The 19,306-nt window shown below is 37.6% G+C and overlaps 3 protein-coding genes across 4 annotated transcripts; 1 reads left to right on the forward strand and 2 right to left on the reverse strand.

The window, feature by feature from the left end:
- Positions 1-1,348: 1,348 nt before the first annotated feature.
- LOC130711371 (aspartate--tRNA ligase, chloroplastic/mitochondrial) lies at positions 1,349-12,655 on the reverse strand. The gene is made up of 15 exons (XM_057560955.1): positions 12,299-12,655; positions 12,068-12,211; positions 11,790-11,899; positions 11,294-11,405; positions 11,083-11,154; positions 10,564-10,655; positions 10,184-10,304; positions 9,316-9,438; positions 8,921-9,116; positions 8,640-8,827; positions 8,470-8,541; positions 8,023-8,121; positions 7,829-7,909; positions 7,575-7,632; positions 1,349-1,889 (listed from the first exon to the last, which is right to left on the reverse strand). Exons 1-15 carry the CDS (start codon positions 12,614-12,616, stop codon positions 1,717-1,719), a joined length of 1,959 nt encoding a protein of 652 aa, XP_057416938.1. The 5' UTR covers positions 12,617-12,655; the 3' UTR covers positions 1,349-1,716.
- Positions 12,656-13,159: 504 nt separating this feature from the next.
- On the forward strand, positions 13,160-14,294 carry LOC130711374 (multicystatin-like). 2 transcript variants are annotated; one of them, XM_057560960.1, is made up of 3 exons: positions 13,160-13,342; positions 13,466-13,777; positions 13,862-14,294. In XM_057560960.1, exons 1-3 carry the CDS (start codon positions 13,247-13,249, stop codon positions 14,036-14,038), a joined length of 585 nt encoding a protein of 194 aa, XP_057416943.1. In that variant the 5' UTR covers positions 13,160-13,246; the 3' UTR covers positions 14,039-14,294. The 2 variants fall into 2 exon arrangements, with proteins under 2 accessions (XP_057416943.1, XP_057416942.1); XM_057560959.1 differs by having other exon boundaries at positions 13,168-13,342; positions 13,463-13,777.
- A 3,739-nt stretch (positions 14,295-18,033) lies between these two features.
- On the reverse strand, positions 18,034-19,048 carry LOC130711373 (21 kDa protein). Its single transcript, XM_057560957.1, has one exon. It carries the CDS (start codon positions 18,995-18,997, stop codon positions 18,362-18,364), a length of 636 nt encoding a protein of 211 aa, XP_057416940.1. The 5' UTR covers positions 18,998-19,048; the 3' UTR covers positions 18,034-18,361.
- Positions 19,049-19,306: the final 258 nt, after the last annotated feature.

Genomic DNA, 19,306 nt, shown 5'->3' on the forward strand with positions numbered 1-19,306 from the left:
CATGAATTATGATGGATAGTGTTCAAAATATTGATAGCATTACTGATGAAATAATTGAAAGGGCATACATACACGCTGAGCAATAATATTATCAATTACTTGTCAAATAAAGTGGCAACACAAGGTTCAAATGAAAAGGCAAAGCATGATTATGACATGCTAACAAAATTTCCACCTTGACTTTTTATTTTCTAATTATCATTCATAATGTTATAATTAATCCCTGCTGGCATAACCCTTTGTCGCTGTCCCCTTTCTGTTAATTTCTAAGGCATTACTCGTGTAGTTTGGTTTGAAAGTTGAAACTTATGATTCAGTTTAATTTCTCATTAACTGGGGAATAGGGCTCTATGTAGACCATACAGATCATACTTCAATATTCTTAGAGTACGCCAAGTTTTGTAGAGCCACATAATAACTTTCCTATATGCATACTAATTCCATCTCATTTAAAGTCACTAGCCCAAAAAGTTATAATCCATATATGATGGTTACAACAGTTGTACATTTAAGATTGTCATTTATTCAAATGTTAATTTGTCTTAGTCAGTCGATCGATTGGGTAAGTAACAGCAAAATGGTGATTAGATAGTGAAGTAGGGCCTTAGTGTTTTGGTTCATCATAGACGAGAATAGAGAGACATTCATTTGTTTATATTTTTTAAGAGTTGTCTAGAAAACATGAAAGCAGCCTAAATTTTTTCTATGTTCTCTTGTACAAATGGAAAAAAAAAAATTCTAGGTTATTTGTGATGTAATTGCAAAATACATACCAATCTTAAAAAAAAGTTTTACCCAACCACTATCATTATTAGACTTTTAGTAGCAAAAATGTTGGACTTTATCATCACAGAACAACATGAGAAAAAAGAAGCTAACAGAAAATCAATTAAAGTGGTATGGCCACGTACGAAATACACATTTTGAGGCACCCATGAAATTAGCAGATTACATGGTCTTTACTCTTTAATCATGTAAGGATGGGTAGAGAAAAACCTACAAGAACATCGAAAGATATTGTTAAAAATGACATCATTATTAATAATATTCTTCAAAATCTAGTTTTTTATCAACCTCGCATAGTGTGATTTATATAGCCAATTTCATTTGGTGGGATAAGGCTTTTGTTGTTGTTCACGTGGCAAAATCTTTAAACTACAAATGAAGTGAAAACAACACTATTTTTGTAATTAACAAAAAATATTAAACAAACCCTTAGTTTTTCAGGAATTAATCTCCTTTTTTTCCTATGGACTTGAATCCAGCCTTTGCTGAACTACTATAACAACATAAAAATCATTAAACAATCATAGCCTTTGGAAATGAAAAGCATTTGCATGAAAGAAGGTGCAGAGAACTTGATGTAGTCACTTGTTGATGAGCTTCTTTCATGGTATGATACAAGATAGTTTAAGCATTTTCATTCAGCAACACACCATACAGGCCTCTCTATCTCTCTCTACTCTCTCCTCCGGTGCATAATAGCATCAGAAAATTGTAACCATGTCCAATTATACTTCATATAATCAATCTCCTATATTTTTGTTTGGCCCAAAAAATGTGATTAATAACACACAACCAAGTGAGTTTACATGGTATCCCTCCTTAAAAGTAGATACTGATTTAATCGAAGCTCCTCTTTCTGGATTACATAAATTATTCCTTAGCTTGGTACAAAAATGGGTGTGGAGCTCCACAGATATGAAGAGTTGAATATCAATCTACGTTTGTGATTGAAAGATCCTTCAGCTGCTGGGGATCCACCTCAGATGGTGATCTTGTAAGGGCACACTGTGCAGTTGTTGTTTTTGGGAAAGCAATGACATCCCTGATGGAATGAACCCCGGCTAACAACATAACCAACCTGTCCACCCCATAAGCTATGCCTCCTGCATTTGATAGACGATTATCAATAACTATGTGCAGCAATGACGAATTTATGATACATCACACAAAACACTCTTATTAATTGCGAGCTCCTCAATTCAGTTTCTTCATCCCAGATTATATGTAGCACCAGTAAGAAACACTTTAAGCTTTATATCTAGCTTTGTTCTTTCTCTTATACTCTTGTGTTAGTGTTGTGAGATGGTAGTTTAGAAATTTGCTTTGGAGCGCGTGGGTGTACTGAGGTGGTAGGATGGCTGAAAGAGAAGTCTGTGTTATAAAAGTTTTCACAGTGTTATTCTATGCTTGTTCATATACACAACGGCCGTAAGTTTTGGAGTTTTTCATGTTAGTGATTGTGTTCCTATTATATTTCTCTATGGTGCAATTCCTAATATCAAGAACCCGTGCAAATTTGGTTCTCGTAGGTGTTCTTCATATTCAACCTTATCCTCAAACTGTCAAACAGAGCAATGAAAGCAATGCAAAAGAAATGCATTGTCTGTCTAAACTGCAGTTTATTGTGGATATTAATTCAAATATTAAATCTAGCTAATAGATAGTGATATAGTGCTATTAGATAGAGGCTAGAATAAAAGATAATAACTGATTTAGTTATTATGATAAGAAGTTATCTTTTAGTTATCTTCTAGTAAGTTAGGTCTTTTATATAAGACATGTATTGCTTTCAGTTTTAATTAAGTCAATAATATATTTTCCCTCAATCTCTCTCTCTACTCTTTCACGTTATTCTCTATTTTCTCCAACAACTTGGTATCTAGAGCACGTTCCGATTCTTGGACCTGCGGGTCGTGAAGATTGAAGCTGCGTGTTTCAATCTTGTTTAAACGGTGCCAAACACAACCTCTGATCGAAGCTGCGAGTTTCGAGGCCTGTGATAGGTTTGGTGGTTTAGGGTTGCTGTGAAACTGTGTGTTTCAAATCTGTTTGGCTCGGTTTTGTTGAAGTGCGATTCTGCGAGTCTCGTCCTTCATCAGAATTGTAATTCTGCGATTCTGAACTTAGTGGAAGCTGCGAGTTTCAGAGGTTCCTCCCCTACACGCTGTGAATCTCGATTTTGATCAAGAAACCGAAACCCTCACGATGGCAAGTAACAATCTGCCGGGAGTAAATCTCCCAGTTCTAACTGATAAGAATTGGGATCGATGGAATTCTCAGATGAAAGTTCTATTTGGGTTTCAAGATGTTCTTGATGTTATAGAGAATGGGTTTCAACCACTGACCCAAGACATGACTGAAGAACAGAAGACTCTTCATAACGAGATGAAGAAGAAGGATTGTAAGGCGATGTTTCTCATTCATCAATGCGTTGATGATACGCATTTTGAGAAAATAGCAAATGCATCTTCAGCAAAGGAGATGTGGGACATTATACAGAAAGTTCATAGTGGCAGTGACAAGGTAAAGAAGGTAAAGTTGCAAACTCTTCGAAGACAGTATGAAGGTCTTCAGATGGAGGAGAATGAAAAGGTTGGTGAATACTTCACCAAGATCCTAACCACTGTCAATTTAATGAAGGGCTGTGGGGAAAAGATCACTGATGTGATGGTGATAGAGAAAATCATGAGGTCCTTGGCTCCCAAATTTGACTACATCGTAGTGGCAATTGAGGAATCTAAAGATGTGGACAGCATGAAGATAGAAGAGTTGCAGAGTTCATTGGAAGCACATGAGATGCGCCTTGCTGATCGTAATTCTGTGAAAGTTGCAGAACAAGCTTTGAAGGTTGGTCTGGACAATCATGATGGCAAAAAGAAGAAGTGGACAGGCAAAGGAAAGTCCGACAACAAGTCAAAGTGGTCTCAAGATAATTCTGACAAGCCAGAATCGTCCAAAAGGAGAGGTGAATCTGCAAAGAATGGTGGCAATCAGAGGAAGACTGATAAGAAGAATGTTGAATGCTACAAGTGTCACAAGATGGGACACTACTCCTATGAGTGTCGCGCTGGCAAACCAAAACAGCAGAAGAATGCAGACAAGGAAGCTTATGCAACAAGGGAAGATTCTGATGAAGATCCTATAATGCTAATGGTCACAACAATGAATTCAACAGTGAGTGCTGAAACTGATGAGATATGGTACCTAGACTCAGGCTGTTCCAATCACATGACCAGCCACAATGAATGGTTGGTAGATCTGGACAAGACGAGGACTGGCAGAGTAAAATTTGCTGATAACAGGACACTTCAGATAAAAGGGAAAGGAGATGTAGTCATTCCAAGGAAGAATGGTAAGACTGCGGTTATCAAAGATGTTTTCTATGTTCCAGAGTTAAAGTGCAATTTGATGAGTATTGGTCAGCTAGTGGAGAAAGGGTACAACTTTGACACGAAGAATAGGAAGCTTCATCTGTATGATCCTGAGGAAAGGCTAGTTCTGAATGCTAATCTCACAAAGAACAAAACCTTTCAGGTCAATATGAAAGCTGCTGAAATTAAATGTTTTGCTGCACAAGAACCTGAAGAAGAATGTTGGACTTGGCACTCCAGGTATGGTCACTTGAACTTTAAAAGTTTGCATCAGTTAGGTGCCAAACACATGGTGTCCGGTTTGCCTGTTACTGCATTGCCTGAGAAAGTTTGTGAGGTTTGTATGGCTGGGAAACAAACCAGAAATTCTTTTCAGTCACAACTAGGAATGAGAGCTAAAGACATTCTAGAAGTTGTGCATTCTGATCTGTGTGGGCCATTTGAGGTTCCTTCATTAGGAGGAAACAAGTATTTCATGAGTTTTGTTGATGAGTACAGCAGGATGTTGTGGGTATATCTTATCAAGCAGAAGAGTGAAGCATTCTCAACATTTGTGAACTTTAAAGCTGCAGTTGAAAGGCAAAGTGGGAAGCTTCTTAAAACACTCAGAACTGATGGAGGAGGAGAGTACACTTCCAAGGAGTTCGCTGATTTTTGTTTGAAATGTGGTGTGCAACATGAAGTTACAGCCCCTTATACCCCACAACACAATGGTCTAGCAGAGAGAAGAAACAGAATCATCCTCAACATGACAAGGAGCATGCTGAAGGAGAAATTTCTGCCTCAAAGTTTTTGGGGAGAAGCAGTGGCAGTAGCTGCTTATATTCTTAACAGATGTCCAACAAAGAGGCTTCCAGAACAGGTTCCTGAGGAAATCTGGACTGGAAGTAAACCCAAGGTTAGTCATTTGAGGATTTTTGGTTCACTTTGTTATCAGCACGTTCCAGATCAAAGGAGAAGCAAGCTACAAGACAAGAGTGAAGCAATGATCTTAGTTGGATATCATCCAACTGGTGCGTACAAGCTGTATGATCCAACAAGAAAGAAGATGACTTTCAGCAGAGATGTCATGGTGCTTGAGAAAGAGCACTGGGACTGGAAGGAGAACAGAAGCAGTCTTAGAAGATTTGGACTTGATGTTCTGGGTGAGAACAGTAATTCTGCACCTTTATCACATGTCCACCAAACTAATTCTGAGGCTTTACCACATGATGATCAGGCTGATTCAGATGGTTCTGCAGACCATGTTCCAAGACCTCAAAGGCAGAGGAATAGGCCTGAAAGATATAGTGAGTATCAGACAGTCCCTGACCATGCAGTTAATGATGAAGGCGATCTGATTCACTTTGCTTTGATGGCTGACGCTGAGCCATTGCATGTGGAGGAAGCTCTTGCGAAACCAGTTTGGAAGGCTGCTATGATTGATGAGTTGAAAGCAATTGAGAAAAATCAGACCTGGTCTCTGGTCCATTTACCTCCAAATAAGCACAAAATTGGGGTTAAATGGGTGTTCAAACAGAAGTTAAATCCTGATGGTTCTATTGCTAGGCACAAGGCAAGGCTTGTGGCTAGAGGTTTTCTACAAAAACCTGGGCTGGATTATTCTGAGGTTTTCGCACCTGTGGCAAGGATAGAAACCATAAGACTAGTGGTTTCCATTGCTAGTGCGAGAAACTGGCCTATTTTTCAGCTTGATGTGAAATCTGCATTTCTGAATGGACCTTTGGAAGAAGAGGTTTATGTGAGTCAGCCTCCTGGATTTGAGATACAAGGAAAAGAGAACATGATTTTCAAGCTCAGCAAAGCCTTATATGGCTTGAAGCAGGCCCCACGAGCATGGAATAAGAGAATTGATGGTTTCCTCCTTCAGCTCAAGTTTCATAGGTGCTCTGTGGAGTATGGTGTATATGTTAGAAAGAGTCATGGAGACACTGGTTTGCTACTCATCTGCCTATATGTAGATGATTTGTTGATAACTGGGTCAGATCCTAAAGAACTTGATGAGCTGAAGCAAATTCTGAAGTCTGAATTTGAGATGTCAGATTTAGGAAAGCTGAGTTACTTCCTGGGCATGCAATTCGAGTATACTGCAGCAGGAATTTTCATGTACCAGCAGAAGTACATCAAAGACATACTGAAGAGGTTCAACATGGGGAATTGTCATCCAGTAACAACTCCATCTGAAGTGAATATCAAGTTGAGGAGGGATGATGAAGGGGATGTTGATGCATCTCTGTACAAGCAACTTGTTGGTTCACTCAGATTTTTGTGCAACTCAAGGCCTGATATTTCTCTGTACAAGCAACTTGTTGGTTCACTCAGATTTTTGTGCAACTCAAGGCCTGATATTTCCTATGGTGTGGGACTCATCAGCAAGTTCATGTGTGCACCTAAGAAATCACATTTGGCTGCTGCCAAAAGAATTTTGCGGTATCTGCAGGGTACTACAGATTATAGAATATTGTTTCCAAGGCAGAAGAAGCTTGGAAAGGAGCTGGAACTGGTTGGCTACACAGATTCTGACTATAGTGGCGACTTGGATGACAGGAAAAGTACTTCTGGGTACTTGTTTCAGCTGCATGGAGCTCCAATCTCTTGGACCTCAAAGAAGCAACCTGTCATAGCTCTTTCCTCATGTGAAGCTGAATACATAGCAGGGTCCTTTGCTGCCTGCTAGGCTGTTTGGCTTGAAGAACTGTTAAAAGAAATGGGTTTTGTGACTAAGAAGCCAATAGAGTTGATGGTTGACAACATCTCGGCGATTAGTCTTGCTAAAAATCCAATTTCTCATGGAAGAAGTAAGCACATTGAAGTCAGATTTCACTTTCTGCGTGAACAGGTGAATGGAGGGAAGCTGGAGCTGGTGTACTGCCCCACTGATGAGCAGAAGGCAGATATCTTCACCAAGCCTTTGAAGACTGAAAGATTTGTGATCTTAAGGAAAGAGATAGGTGTAGTATCTCTTGGGTATTTGAATTAAGGGGGAGTATTGTGGATATTAATTCAAATATTAAATCTAGCTAATAGATAGTGATATAGTGCTATTAGATAGAGGCTAGAATAAAAGATAATAACTGATTTAGTTATTATGATAAGAAGTTATCTTTTAGTTATCTTCTAGTAAGTTAGGTCTTTTATATAAGACATGTATTGCTTTCAGTTTTAATTAAGTCAATAATATATTTTCCCTCAATCTCTCTCTCTACTCTTTCACGTTATTCTCTATTTTCTCCAACACAGTTACCATGCTGCTATTAATCAACATTACTTACAAAAAGAAAAATGGACGAAATTGCCTTTTCCCAGATGGTTTGTACACAGACCAAAACTATTTTAGCAAGATAATTTTCAGTTTGTTCTCAGGAATGGGAGGGTTAGGGCTATAAAGTAGTTTATAACATGTAAAAACCTGCATACCATGTGGTGGAGCCCCCATGTCAAGCGCATCAAGAAGATAGCCGAACTTCGCTTCAGCCTGAAGAATTTATAATGCACAATTCAGTTCATTGAAAGCCTCTAATGCCTTCAAATGCATATCAAATATAAGCATACATATTTCTAGTCTAAATTTGTGTGGCCAACATTGAAAAGTTTTGTATATATGGAAATATATAAAATAAATGAAAAAGATATATAATCATAGGAATGGAGTTGTAGTTATTTAGACTAACCTGCTCCATTGAGATGCCAACAATCTCCAAAACCTTTTGTTGTATGCCACGTTTATGAATTCTCAGACTTCCCCCACCAATCTGACATAACACATGAACTAAGTAAATATCATGAGTTATTAATACAGCCATTCAGGGGCAAAATCACCAGGCTCACAGCTTATAGAGTCGTAAGTAAAATGAATACCAATTACCTCAACCCCATTGTAAACCATGTCATAAGCCAATGCACGAGCAGATGCAAGGTCATTCATGTCTTCGGGATTTGGTGCAGTGAAGGGATGATGAAGAGCCTGCACTAGACCAAATATTAATGAAGATACAGAATATGATTTATTATAACCAAACAAATTACTAGGACAACTCTTATTAATTCAAGATCAAAATCTCAGGCTCCATCCCTGGACCCTTCTCAAAGGATTGTATTGAATAGTATTTAGGGCCATAGATATTTTATTCAGGGCTTGAAGAAAGGGAATTTGCCAATTTACAGAAAGACGTAAAAGTCCATGGAAACGAGAGAACAAAAGTGAAGATAACACCAATGAGAAAGGAGTCAAAGGACAATCAGAAAATTTAATAACTAGACATGTTATAACATTAAGAAACACATTGATGGATGCTATTGAAGAAAAACGGACCTCAAACCTCTGCTCTAAATCATTCCACTCAAACATTGGAAAATCAGTGATCCACAAAATTGAATGTCTGCCCTAAAAAACAAAAGAAAATAATATTAGAGAAATGGTGGAGATTGGAGAAAGAGAGCATTTATTTTTGCCTGGAAAGTCAAACCTGATCACCAACTTACATGGTCAATCAAACCTAGCTTATGTGCCACATAAACTCTAAGACGGTCTAGAGTTTTGTTTACAGATGCCTGATGACCAACAGCAAATAGGATAAGATCACTTGGTCCTGCAGAGCATCGCTCTATGAAATCCTTTCTAGTTGTAGGATCCATACTTGATACTAAAGCAGCAATTCCCTCAATATCCCCTACAATCAAAGGTTCACACAAAAAACAATGGAAGATAACAATATGTCTCTGAATATCATAAGATAAATATCAGTACCAAATTCATCCTTTACCATTCTCCAAGATCTTAAGAAAAGGTAAACCCTTTGCGCCAGATTTGATTGCTTCATTGTAAATATCACCTTTCTTAAGAGCTGAATTTGAGTACGTTTTTGCACCAGAAGGTACACATATCACTTTAATAACTCCCCCACTCTCCAAGGTATCAGAGAAAACCTTGAAGGAAGACCCTGAGAAAATGTCAGATACCTGCAGCCCAGTGAAATTTATATTTCAGCAAGATTGCTAAAGCAAATATAGCTGAGTTACTGAAATACAAACTAAAGTACAGAATGACAATTATTTTCAAAAACTATCATACACATATGAACACAAGAGAAGATCATTGAAATCCATCATATGCTAGAAACCACTAGTGCTATGGACGAGGTGAAAGAAAGATCATTACATCTTTTAACTCAAGTTCAAATCTAGTATCTGGCCGGTCTGAACCATATCTATTCATTGCTTCAGCATATGTCAGCCTGGGAAAAGGATTTGGTAATTCCACGCCTTTAACTTCACGAAAAACCTGCAAGAAATACTTCTTAATCACACCAAGTAATGAGCAAATATTTTAATCTGGGAAATGAACAGCTTCATATTAGCCACAAAATATATTTGCCCCACAGACAGTCTTCCAATTGTGTAAACTCTCACAGCACAGTAAACTGCCCTCAATCACCCACAAATTAGCTACATGACCCAAAGTCTTCTTTCAGGATTTCTTAATAGGATTAATGTGTACTTGAACAATACTGATGTGCGTTTTCCACTAAAGTCCTTCTTTAGTTATGCTCCATTCTCAGTTGATAACCTGATTCTAAATCTTCAACAATGCTTTGACATTTCAAATCACTAAGGGTGTGTTTGTGATGTGAGTTTTGGAGGGGAGGGGAGGGAAGGGGGGGAGGCTTATGAGAAGCCCTCTCTTTATTTGGGAGATTTTAAAAAGGACGGGAAGGGTTTCGGGTGTTTTTGAAAACTTCCTCCAAAACCCTCTTTTAGTTGTATTTTTAGTTTCCCCAAATTGGAAGATTTGGAGAACTGGGAATTTCCAAACAAAGGGACGGGCTTACCCCCCATTTCCCCCTCTCTTGCCCTCCCCTCACCTAAAAACTCCCAAACAAAGCCTATACGAAGTTCCCATCTATTTATACCATATTCCTCAATTCTAAGTTTTCAGCTCGATATATGCTTACATTACTGCTTCAAAATAATTGGAAAATGCATTTTTTTATATCTGTTAGATACGTTTGATGAAAAGAAAAACTAACCTTTCTCATCAATTCTTCATTAAGAGTCAACATATCCTCTAAAGGAGTAAAAGCCAATTCCATATCTAGTTGGGTGAACTCAGGTTGTCTATCAGCTCTTAAATCTTCATCTCGAAAACATCTGGCAAAAAGTGAATTGCATTTTGTCCGACAGAAAAGGAATGCGTCACAATAATTTCTCTTAAGGTTGGTTAGCTAACAAAAAAAAGAACATTATATTCTTAGTGCATGTAAGTTCACTCCAACCAAATGCATTTTCTTAGGGGAAAAAATAGTAGAGCGAGAAAGGGAAAAATATTGCATGGAGAACAATAACAAATCCTCCATAGCAGAAGAGTCACAATAAAAATAGAGACTCAAACATAAAAAGAAAATATTACCTTGCTATTTGATAATATTTATCAAAACCAGATACCATCAGCATTTGTTTAAATAGCTGAGGACTTTGAGGCAAGGCATAGAACGTTCCTGGCTTCATAATTCATATGATAGTGAATCAACAAGAGAAAAAATGACCTCACATAAACAATAAGAAGAGAGACAGAGAGTGACTTAGGGCCTGCTTGGTTAGCAATTCCATTATCTTTCTCTATTTCCTGTTTCCAATTCTAATTACAAAAATGCCGCCTTATTTTGACTTTGTATCCAATTTTTAAAATTTTATACAGGAAAATAATAAAAAATTGTTTTCATTATTTTCTATACAAAACTTTGAAAACAAGAAAAAGTAAAAACGAGATGACATTTTATTTTTGTAATTAAAACTTTAAACAAGAAATAGCAACAGAAAATATTTTCTGAGATATATACAGATCATAGCCACTTAGCTACAATCTTGAGAAACAAAAGCTAAAAATAATAACCACAAGCAAGAGCAAGAGGCAAACAGATCTAAATACCTGGATTCTTGATGGAACTAAATAATCCCGGGCACCTTCAGGTGTGGATCTTGACAGTATTGGAGTTTCTATCTACCTTATGACCAAGAAAAGGTAAAGATCAACACAGGACACCAAATACCAACAACCAAAGTGAAGTAAGAGAGGAGTGAAGAGAAACAGCTACTTAATGAAGAGAAAATAACTCGATGATGAACTCACAGGATATTACCTCCACAAAACCATGCATGTCTTCTAGATATCTTCGAATGAGTTTAACCACTTCATGCCGCAGCAATATGTAGGACTGCATTTCCAGCCTCCTTAGATCAAGATATCGATACCTGTAAACAAGTAACCGAAAGCAATGGATCCCCCATAAACTTGCATAATACAAATAACGAGTACTATTTAAAAATATAATAGGCCATCCACTAAAATATCTCTTTTCCATAAAAACTTAGGGTACGTGACGTACGTCAGAAAGGAAATTCACAAAATAAATGACTCTTTAACATGTAAACACAGATGGCAGCATTAATAGGATCAATCAACGAAACCTAAGATCAGATAAAATCAAATGATCCAATAATGTAACTTTAGCAAATCAAAGCAAAGAAGTCTAGTTTGCCAACAAAATGACAAGTAAAATAGCGAGATTTTGAATCATAATGAGCGCACTTGTATGACAAACCAATCAACATCAAAATCAACTTGATGGCCATTACCTCAATCGGATTTCCTCTTTAGGAGATTCTTTAGCATCATCTGATGTAGTAACTAAGAAGGGCAATTTTGAATTTACAGAGTTTAACACTAGAACTGTATTTGCAGCAACCTGTCACACAAATTTACATATAAATTTAGGTAGATAAGAAGAAAACAGTAAATAAATAAATAAAAATTCAAACAATCTTGATATTATTAACAACCAAATATAAACTAGAAATGCAGAAGAACCAAACTGTTGTGAATCCAAATTCCCCTTGATTAATGATACATATACCTCGATGAAGCCCGTCTTCATCTTCTTATTAACTGAGTCACTTGGCCTAGACCTGACTACACCTTCGATGGCAACCACATACTCAAGCCTGAGGTCATTGATAGCAGAATGAGCATCTGGAAATTCATCAGGAAGAGTTGTAACCTGAAATAAATAGAATATACAAATAAATAGTATGCATGAAAAGAAAAGAAGAGCAAAAGGTTTAGATAACAGAAGCAGCATTAGTACCTGAACAATGCCAGTATGGTCTCTGAGATTGAGAAACGTGAGACCACCATGGACCCTGTGAAGTGCAACCCAGCCACAAAGGCGGACCTGTTTACCGACATGGTTGAAAGACAGTTCACCGCAGTAAGAAGTTCTGGAAACCCATTGAAGAGATTCGTTGAAGGGTTTAGCAGAAGTTGGTGATGGTTGAATTGAAGCAGAAACAGAAGAAAATGTTCTGGTTGTGGAAAGTTCCCTTGGAATTGCTCTGCAGAGAAAGAAGAAGGAGGGTCTGGGACGAAGAGCCATGAGAGGCAGTGCTTTGAGAAACAGGGACATGGTGTTGTGATGAAGAACACGGTGCGGCCATGTAGCTGGAGTAGAAGAAGCAGATAATAGGTAGTTTCAGGGATTGAAACTGTATGGGCTTTGAATTTTGTTGTGGTTGGGCCTCAGGCCCAAAATGCAAGAATATCATGCTCAAAGTTGATTGGCCTCCCTTAAGATGAGTTTTACACCCACTTTTTATTCTTTTCATTAATTCTTTCAATGTCCCATAGAGAATAAAAAAAGACCAAGACGGTAAGATCAATGAGTTTATGATTAATTCACACCTCTCACTTCTAAGGTGAGGAAGATGAGGTGTGAACATAAGATTGTTCCAAAACCAATGTTGAAAGAAGGGAGAGAGAAAATGACATGTTAGTTGACTCGGAAATAAATAATTATTAATATATTTTATACTTTTCATTTAATTACGTGTAATTTAATTATTGGTCTTGGTCTTGGTCTTTTTTTATTTGTATTATTATTTTATATATTATATAGGAGACCACATGTAATTGTGGATGAAGACTTGAAAAGTAAACTCATTACTTGCAACTATAAAGTAATGTTGCATGATAGGAGAAATTTATCCCACTGAAGAAGAAGAACTAAAAAGAAAACTAAGAAGAAAAGAGTAGAGAAATGGCAGATGCACCAGGTGGTTGGGTACCAGTCACGAACAGCATTGAGATCGAGATTCTTGCTCGCTTTGCTGTTGATGAACACAATGAAAAAGAGGTTAATTGCTAGCTAGTAGCTTAATTTAATTCAAATTCTATCTTTGTGTCTCCCTCTCTCTCTCGATCTGACATTAGGATTTTGTTTTAATTGATCGATAACCGATGCTTGCTTTTTCAGAAGGCAGCTCTAGTGCTTGTAAGGGCGATACATGCATATAGTAAGGTGGTTGCAGGAGTTGAGTACCGCGTTATTTTGGAGGCAAAAGATGGTGAGAAGGCAAATTACTATGAAGCTGAGATCTTTGAGGGGTTGGACCACATCAAGAAGCTGGTGGAGTTCAAGCTCCTCGGACCTATCATCACTGATTTGGAACAATTCCATGCCGCAGGTGGTTTGGATGGATTTGTCTTGAAAAATTCTTCCAATGATGATAATGGCATGAGCCTGGATTACCTTGCTCGCTTTGCTGTTGATGACCACAACAAAAATAAGGTTAATTAATTCATTAGTGAATATGTTTTGTCACTAATATATATTAATTAAGTTATTGATGATATATTAATTATGCTATTTCAGGACAATGAACAACTGGTGTTTGTAGATGTAATAGTTGGATATGTTTATCCGTCTTTATTCAGCTCATTGTACCACATCCTACTGCATGCAAAGAATATGGCTGGGGAGACTAAAACATATTATACCGTTATCTACGTGTTTGCTTCATACTTCAAACAGGTGATCGTGTTCATCTAGCTCGCTCAGTGCTAGTTGCAGCATGCTAGCTTCTGTGGATTGATCATAAATGTAGCGATGATGATTTGCATACCTTCAGTTCAATTTTGTTCAGAACGCACGCTACATAGTTGTGGATGTCATTTGTCATGTATTTCAGTTATTTTTTTTCGGTGTGTAATTGTGTGAAGGTCATGTAATATTTCTATTCAAAAAAAATTGTATGTTGTTCACGTTGACGTTCCTTCAAGATGATGAAATAAATGTTTTTTTTTAAGATACGTTGTGTCTTTATACTTTAAACTCAGTGTTTTGTGTAGACAGGGAAATCTCTAAGAGACTGTCCAGCAAAATTTTCCTTAAAAGACACACTTCGTCTTCATACTTTAGAATTGATGTGATATCTTGTGGGCTTATGGATCCGGCGAGCCCTTTGCCCTCGCCAATGATTCAGGAACCCGGTTGCACGCGACTTGGGTCCTACGAGGCAACTGGTTGAGCTCACAAGTTAGATTGAACCTCGGGTCACCACACTCGCGTGGATTGTCTTTCAGTCGGAAAGATGAAAAACACTGTGCGACCATGTAGCTGGAGTGGTCGCGTGAGGGTAGAAGAAGCAGATAATAGGTAAACGACGTAGTTTCAGGGATTGAAAGTGTATGGACTTTCAATAAGTAGACTAATATTTTGTATGATAGCATGAACTGTTGAAAAATGGAAAAATTTTGTTATTGTTGGGCCTAAGGCCCAAAATGCAAACTAGGACAAATTTAGGGAAAGACATCCCTCAATCATAAAAAAAAAAAAAAAAAAAAACAAATTCCTGCAGCTAGGCGGAGGAGCCTCCAAAGTACGAATATCAAGCTCAAAGTCATGGGTCATATTAGCCAAATAGTGAGACACTTGATTGGCCTCCTTTAGGATGCGGACGCAAAGGAGTATTAGAGATTAAACTCTGGATTTGATGTTTAAGGAGTTCAGTTATTTACCTCATTATTGTGTGATTCTCTTTAAAAATTTGAATTTTTTAGAGATTTGAAATAAAATAATATTCCCAACATCATCCATGATTTATTCCTTGTAATTCTACTTGTGTTTGGATTGGGGAAGCAGAACTATACATTTGAGAAAATTGCGCCACAATATAATAAAAATGGGATTTAAAAAAGAACAAAAGGAGACAAATAAATATTGCTAAAGAATTACTTGTATTAAGTTTTCTTGATTATTGGTTGGTTACATATTTAATTTCTCTTGTATGAGATATAGGTTTGGAATCTTGTGAATGAAATTGTTTTTACTGAGAGCAAACCAAAAAAAAAAAATCTCACTCCAAAAGCTAATTCCGAATGTTTCCCTTCAATTATTAATATTGAAGAGTTAATTCAGATTTCTGTTAAATTGATATAAGTAAGTGTAGTAAGGTACACAACATTCTCATTAGAAACTACATTGACTGAAGTTTAACATTATAAATAGTTCTTACACATCCATGGAGCAACATGGTTTTTATTTGGGGACCATAAAAAATAAAAAAGGTCGATACATATATACTTATTAGATTAGATTAGATGAACTTTTCCAAGATGTTAGAAAAAAATATTAGATTAAAAGAAGCACACAACTAATCCCTCTCGTGAACCCATTAGCAAGCTGTCCACAATGATAGTCATAAAAAGTGTTGTTTTCTGTATGTGGCTTTTATGCAAAATTGGTTAGAGATGAATCCAAACTCTTTGTCGTACACTCACTCAGTACCTACTTAATTTCTAGTCTTTTTCATTTCACGGGATGCTCCTGTCCCCTAGCTCAATTCCAAAATTCTACATTAAATTAGCCAAACAATTCTCAACCTCTTCTACTTCTGTCACTCTCATAGCTATTTATCCGGTTGAGAGATGCTACGGCTAATGCGGCTGCCAATTAACTTTACAGACATTAATCACATTTCGATCTTTAATGAAAATGTTCACATTTTGAGATCTAATGTAAGATGACTTTTATAGCATGTTTGATTTTGCCGTCGAAAATGCTATAATCAATTTTTGTGAGAAGAGTGTAGCTTATGAGAATGTTGTGCTTTGAATTTAGTCCACATGTAACAAAGCAGTGAAAAATGCATGCATGAAACTAGAGAAATGGATGTACGGTTTTTATAGGTATATTTTTCGACACAAATTTTAATAGTGGATTTGAAATGCCGCAAACATTAGCGGCGGCTAAAAACCATTTAGAAAGTGTTGTTTTTTGTCCCAAACCATTTAGGTTCTATATATTATGCATGTCTCTAGTGGATGGGGTTTTGAGGGGAGGGAATCTTCGAATATGTTCATTAATTGGTCAAGTCCTGCTCATGCTGTCATTGTAGTGTGATAACTCAGGAGGTCACAACCCCTCAAGCACGTGTGTGCACTTGTTGGGCTTCTGAGGGATTGCATGCTATCGGGTTATCGCAATGTGATGACTCGGGAATCACATTATATTTTCTCCATCTTAATATGTTCTCATATATAAGGATATAAGGATCAAGGGTCCGTGTAGTTGTTTTCAGTCAAGAAGAGAACTATCTTATTAAGCCTACTTAAGTTTAGACTTTTATAGTCGGGCTAAACCATAATTCTAGGTCTATTAAATCGATCATAAGCCTTATAATTGTTACATAGACCTTATATATGGTCTGACCCATACATAGGCAATTCGCCTTAGCGGGCCTGAGGGTCTCGCCTTGTACCCTATACATTCCCTTGATTAGGGACGTCGGCTTAATTAGGGATGGTGTCTTGTCCAATCCACGTGCCCTCAAGACGTTAAATTCAAGGCATGAGAATGAACTGCATCTTCATCCATGCTCGCCAATCCTCCTTTCCTCTGGCACGCCTTATCCAATCCATAGTATAGTGTGGTAGAGTCTATTGGATTATTTTTATAAGTTGATTAGACCGCGATTTCTTCTCCTCAAACAAAAAAGTTACAACTACAAGTGACATGTCTCATTCATATCTTCATGCATTGTCTTCTCTAATTTTATAGGATTAAAAGAAGGACTGGAAATTTTTACTTTGTACATGCATCATTATTGAAAGATAAAGAGAGATATTCATGCATGGGAACATAATCAATGGAGATCAATCATGGTCCTCGAGTTCTATGAAAAATGGTTGATAAAGATAGCTGTGGACCCTTAAGATCAGGTCACTAGCGGATGGAATCATGTTAATTATTCCATTTCATGATTGAAGAAAATATCCTTGCGACAATGATAATTACAAGAGTAATATAATTGTGTGGTTGCAATTCTTATCTAATATGCAAAGTAAAATATTCACCTGGGCACATATATTGACAAATTCACTTGTTCAACCTCGTGACAATTCCATGTTACTCTGCTTCGTTGATATCCTTTTAAGTGAAGTGAAGTTGATGTATTTATGTAATCATGTGATTAATCCCAAGTTTGTCCGAATCATGAATAGCTAGGTGTAGTAGTTCCTTTCACAAGGCATGAAAATACTATTAACTCACGAGTTATACTGCTTACTCAACCCATGTTTAATTATAGGGTCGTAGAAATTTGAACCCTGATAATATTGACATTCAATTGACATATGTGTTTTTTGTCGATTTCAAATTGTTACTCATCTAATGTTGTGTATTTTCCCAAAAATAACTAGGGAAATTGATTTCTAGAATGTAATCAATAACTTTAGACATTATGAGAATATAAAAATAACTTTAGACATTATTAACCGACAGCTAAAATTTGCATATGTCAAATGATTATTGTCAATTTGCCAGGTTTAAACTTTTTGTTCCACCTGCTCTTTTGTTCCGCATTATACTTCAACTAAGTCTCTAGAATTTTCATTCTTTAGTAAATGATTCCCTTGATAAAAAAATTTATTTGAAGCTCTTACATAACCTTTAATTAATTTAAACTTCAAACTGTTAATTAGCTCATATAAACTTACTACTACTAGAATGGCGTGCTGATAAAAAAATGAGTAAATAAGTAACAATTACTAATTAAAGACACCCTTTAAGATTGACATAACTAACAATCATCATAAGTGGCCACAACAAATTAAAAACTCACTCAAAAGCTAGTTTACCCTCACACATACACAATTGGACACATTCAAATGTCACAATTTTAAATTGCAGCCACTTTCACTTTTTTACTTTTCTTTTTTGGATGTTTCTCACTAACCACAAAACTACTACAACAACACCGAAATTTACAGGATTCACCGTCTTTCTCATTCACCGTTTTCACACAGCACTGCACAGTAAAAAAGTAAAAATGAAATCCAACGGTTACAAACAGTTACAGTTACAGTTTCAATTTCACGGCATTCCCTTGTTGGCGTAACGGTTCACAAGCGCCAACGCATTACTCGTGAACTTCTTCACCTTCGTCACGCGATCGCACACGTCGACCTTCACCGGACACTCCGCCACATCCTGGAACCCGTCCGTGCACGTCTCCTCGTCGGTGAGCGCCGCGCTCATCCACGTCTGCACGTTGCTCATCTGGAACAAGAACGATCCGGTGCCGGCGCCGGCGCCGGCGGCTCCAATCTGTCGCATCTGCTTCAGCGAGCCGCGGATTTCGTCCACGGCGTCGTCGAGGTTCGAGAAGCAATCACGGAGCGCCTGTGCGGCGAGGGAACTGCTGCCTTCTGCGCTGTAGTCGGTCACGCGCGTGAGGTTGGTGAGGTAGGAGGCGGTGCGGTGGACCTTTGAGAGGGTTACGGCGATGGCGATGCGAGCGAGTTGGCCAGGGTTTTGTTGGACTGCATTGGCGTAGCGAGAGAGGGAGGTGTAGCATACGTCTGGGTACAGTGTGGTGTTGCAACTTGTGCGGATGAAATCGGCGTCGCCGTCGGTGCCGGTGGCGGGGGCTTCATCTACGGCGTTGGAGAATGCCGCGGCGGAGAAGATGAGGCAGAGGATAAGGTGGTGAAGGCGTTGGGTCTTCATTTCTGTTGTTGCTAACAGTTTGTTTGTTGTGGTGACTGTGATCGAAAGAGAGAGGATGGGTTTATGTAGGCAGCAGTTTTTGGGGGAAATTACCTTTATGACCATAGGCTTTGGGGTTTAATGACCAAAATGCCACTTCACATTTTAAGTTTAGGGAATAGTTGTTGTTAGGATTAGGATAAGAATTGAAAAGGCTTAAAAGCATTTGTTGCCCCTGATGTTTCATGTTTGTGCAAAAGACGCCCTCCATATATTTTTGTCCATGTTTGTACCCTCAATGATACTGAAAAGTGTAACGAATACCCCTCC

This window comes from Lotus japonicus, chromosome 4 (assembly GCF_012489685.1).
Source record: "Lotus japonicus ecotype B-129 chromosome 4, LjGifu_v1.2".
NCBI lineage: Eukaryota > Viridiplantae > Streptophyta > Magnoliopsida > Fabales > Fabaceae > Lotus > Lotus japonicus.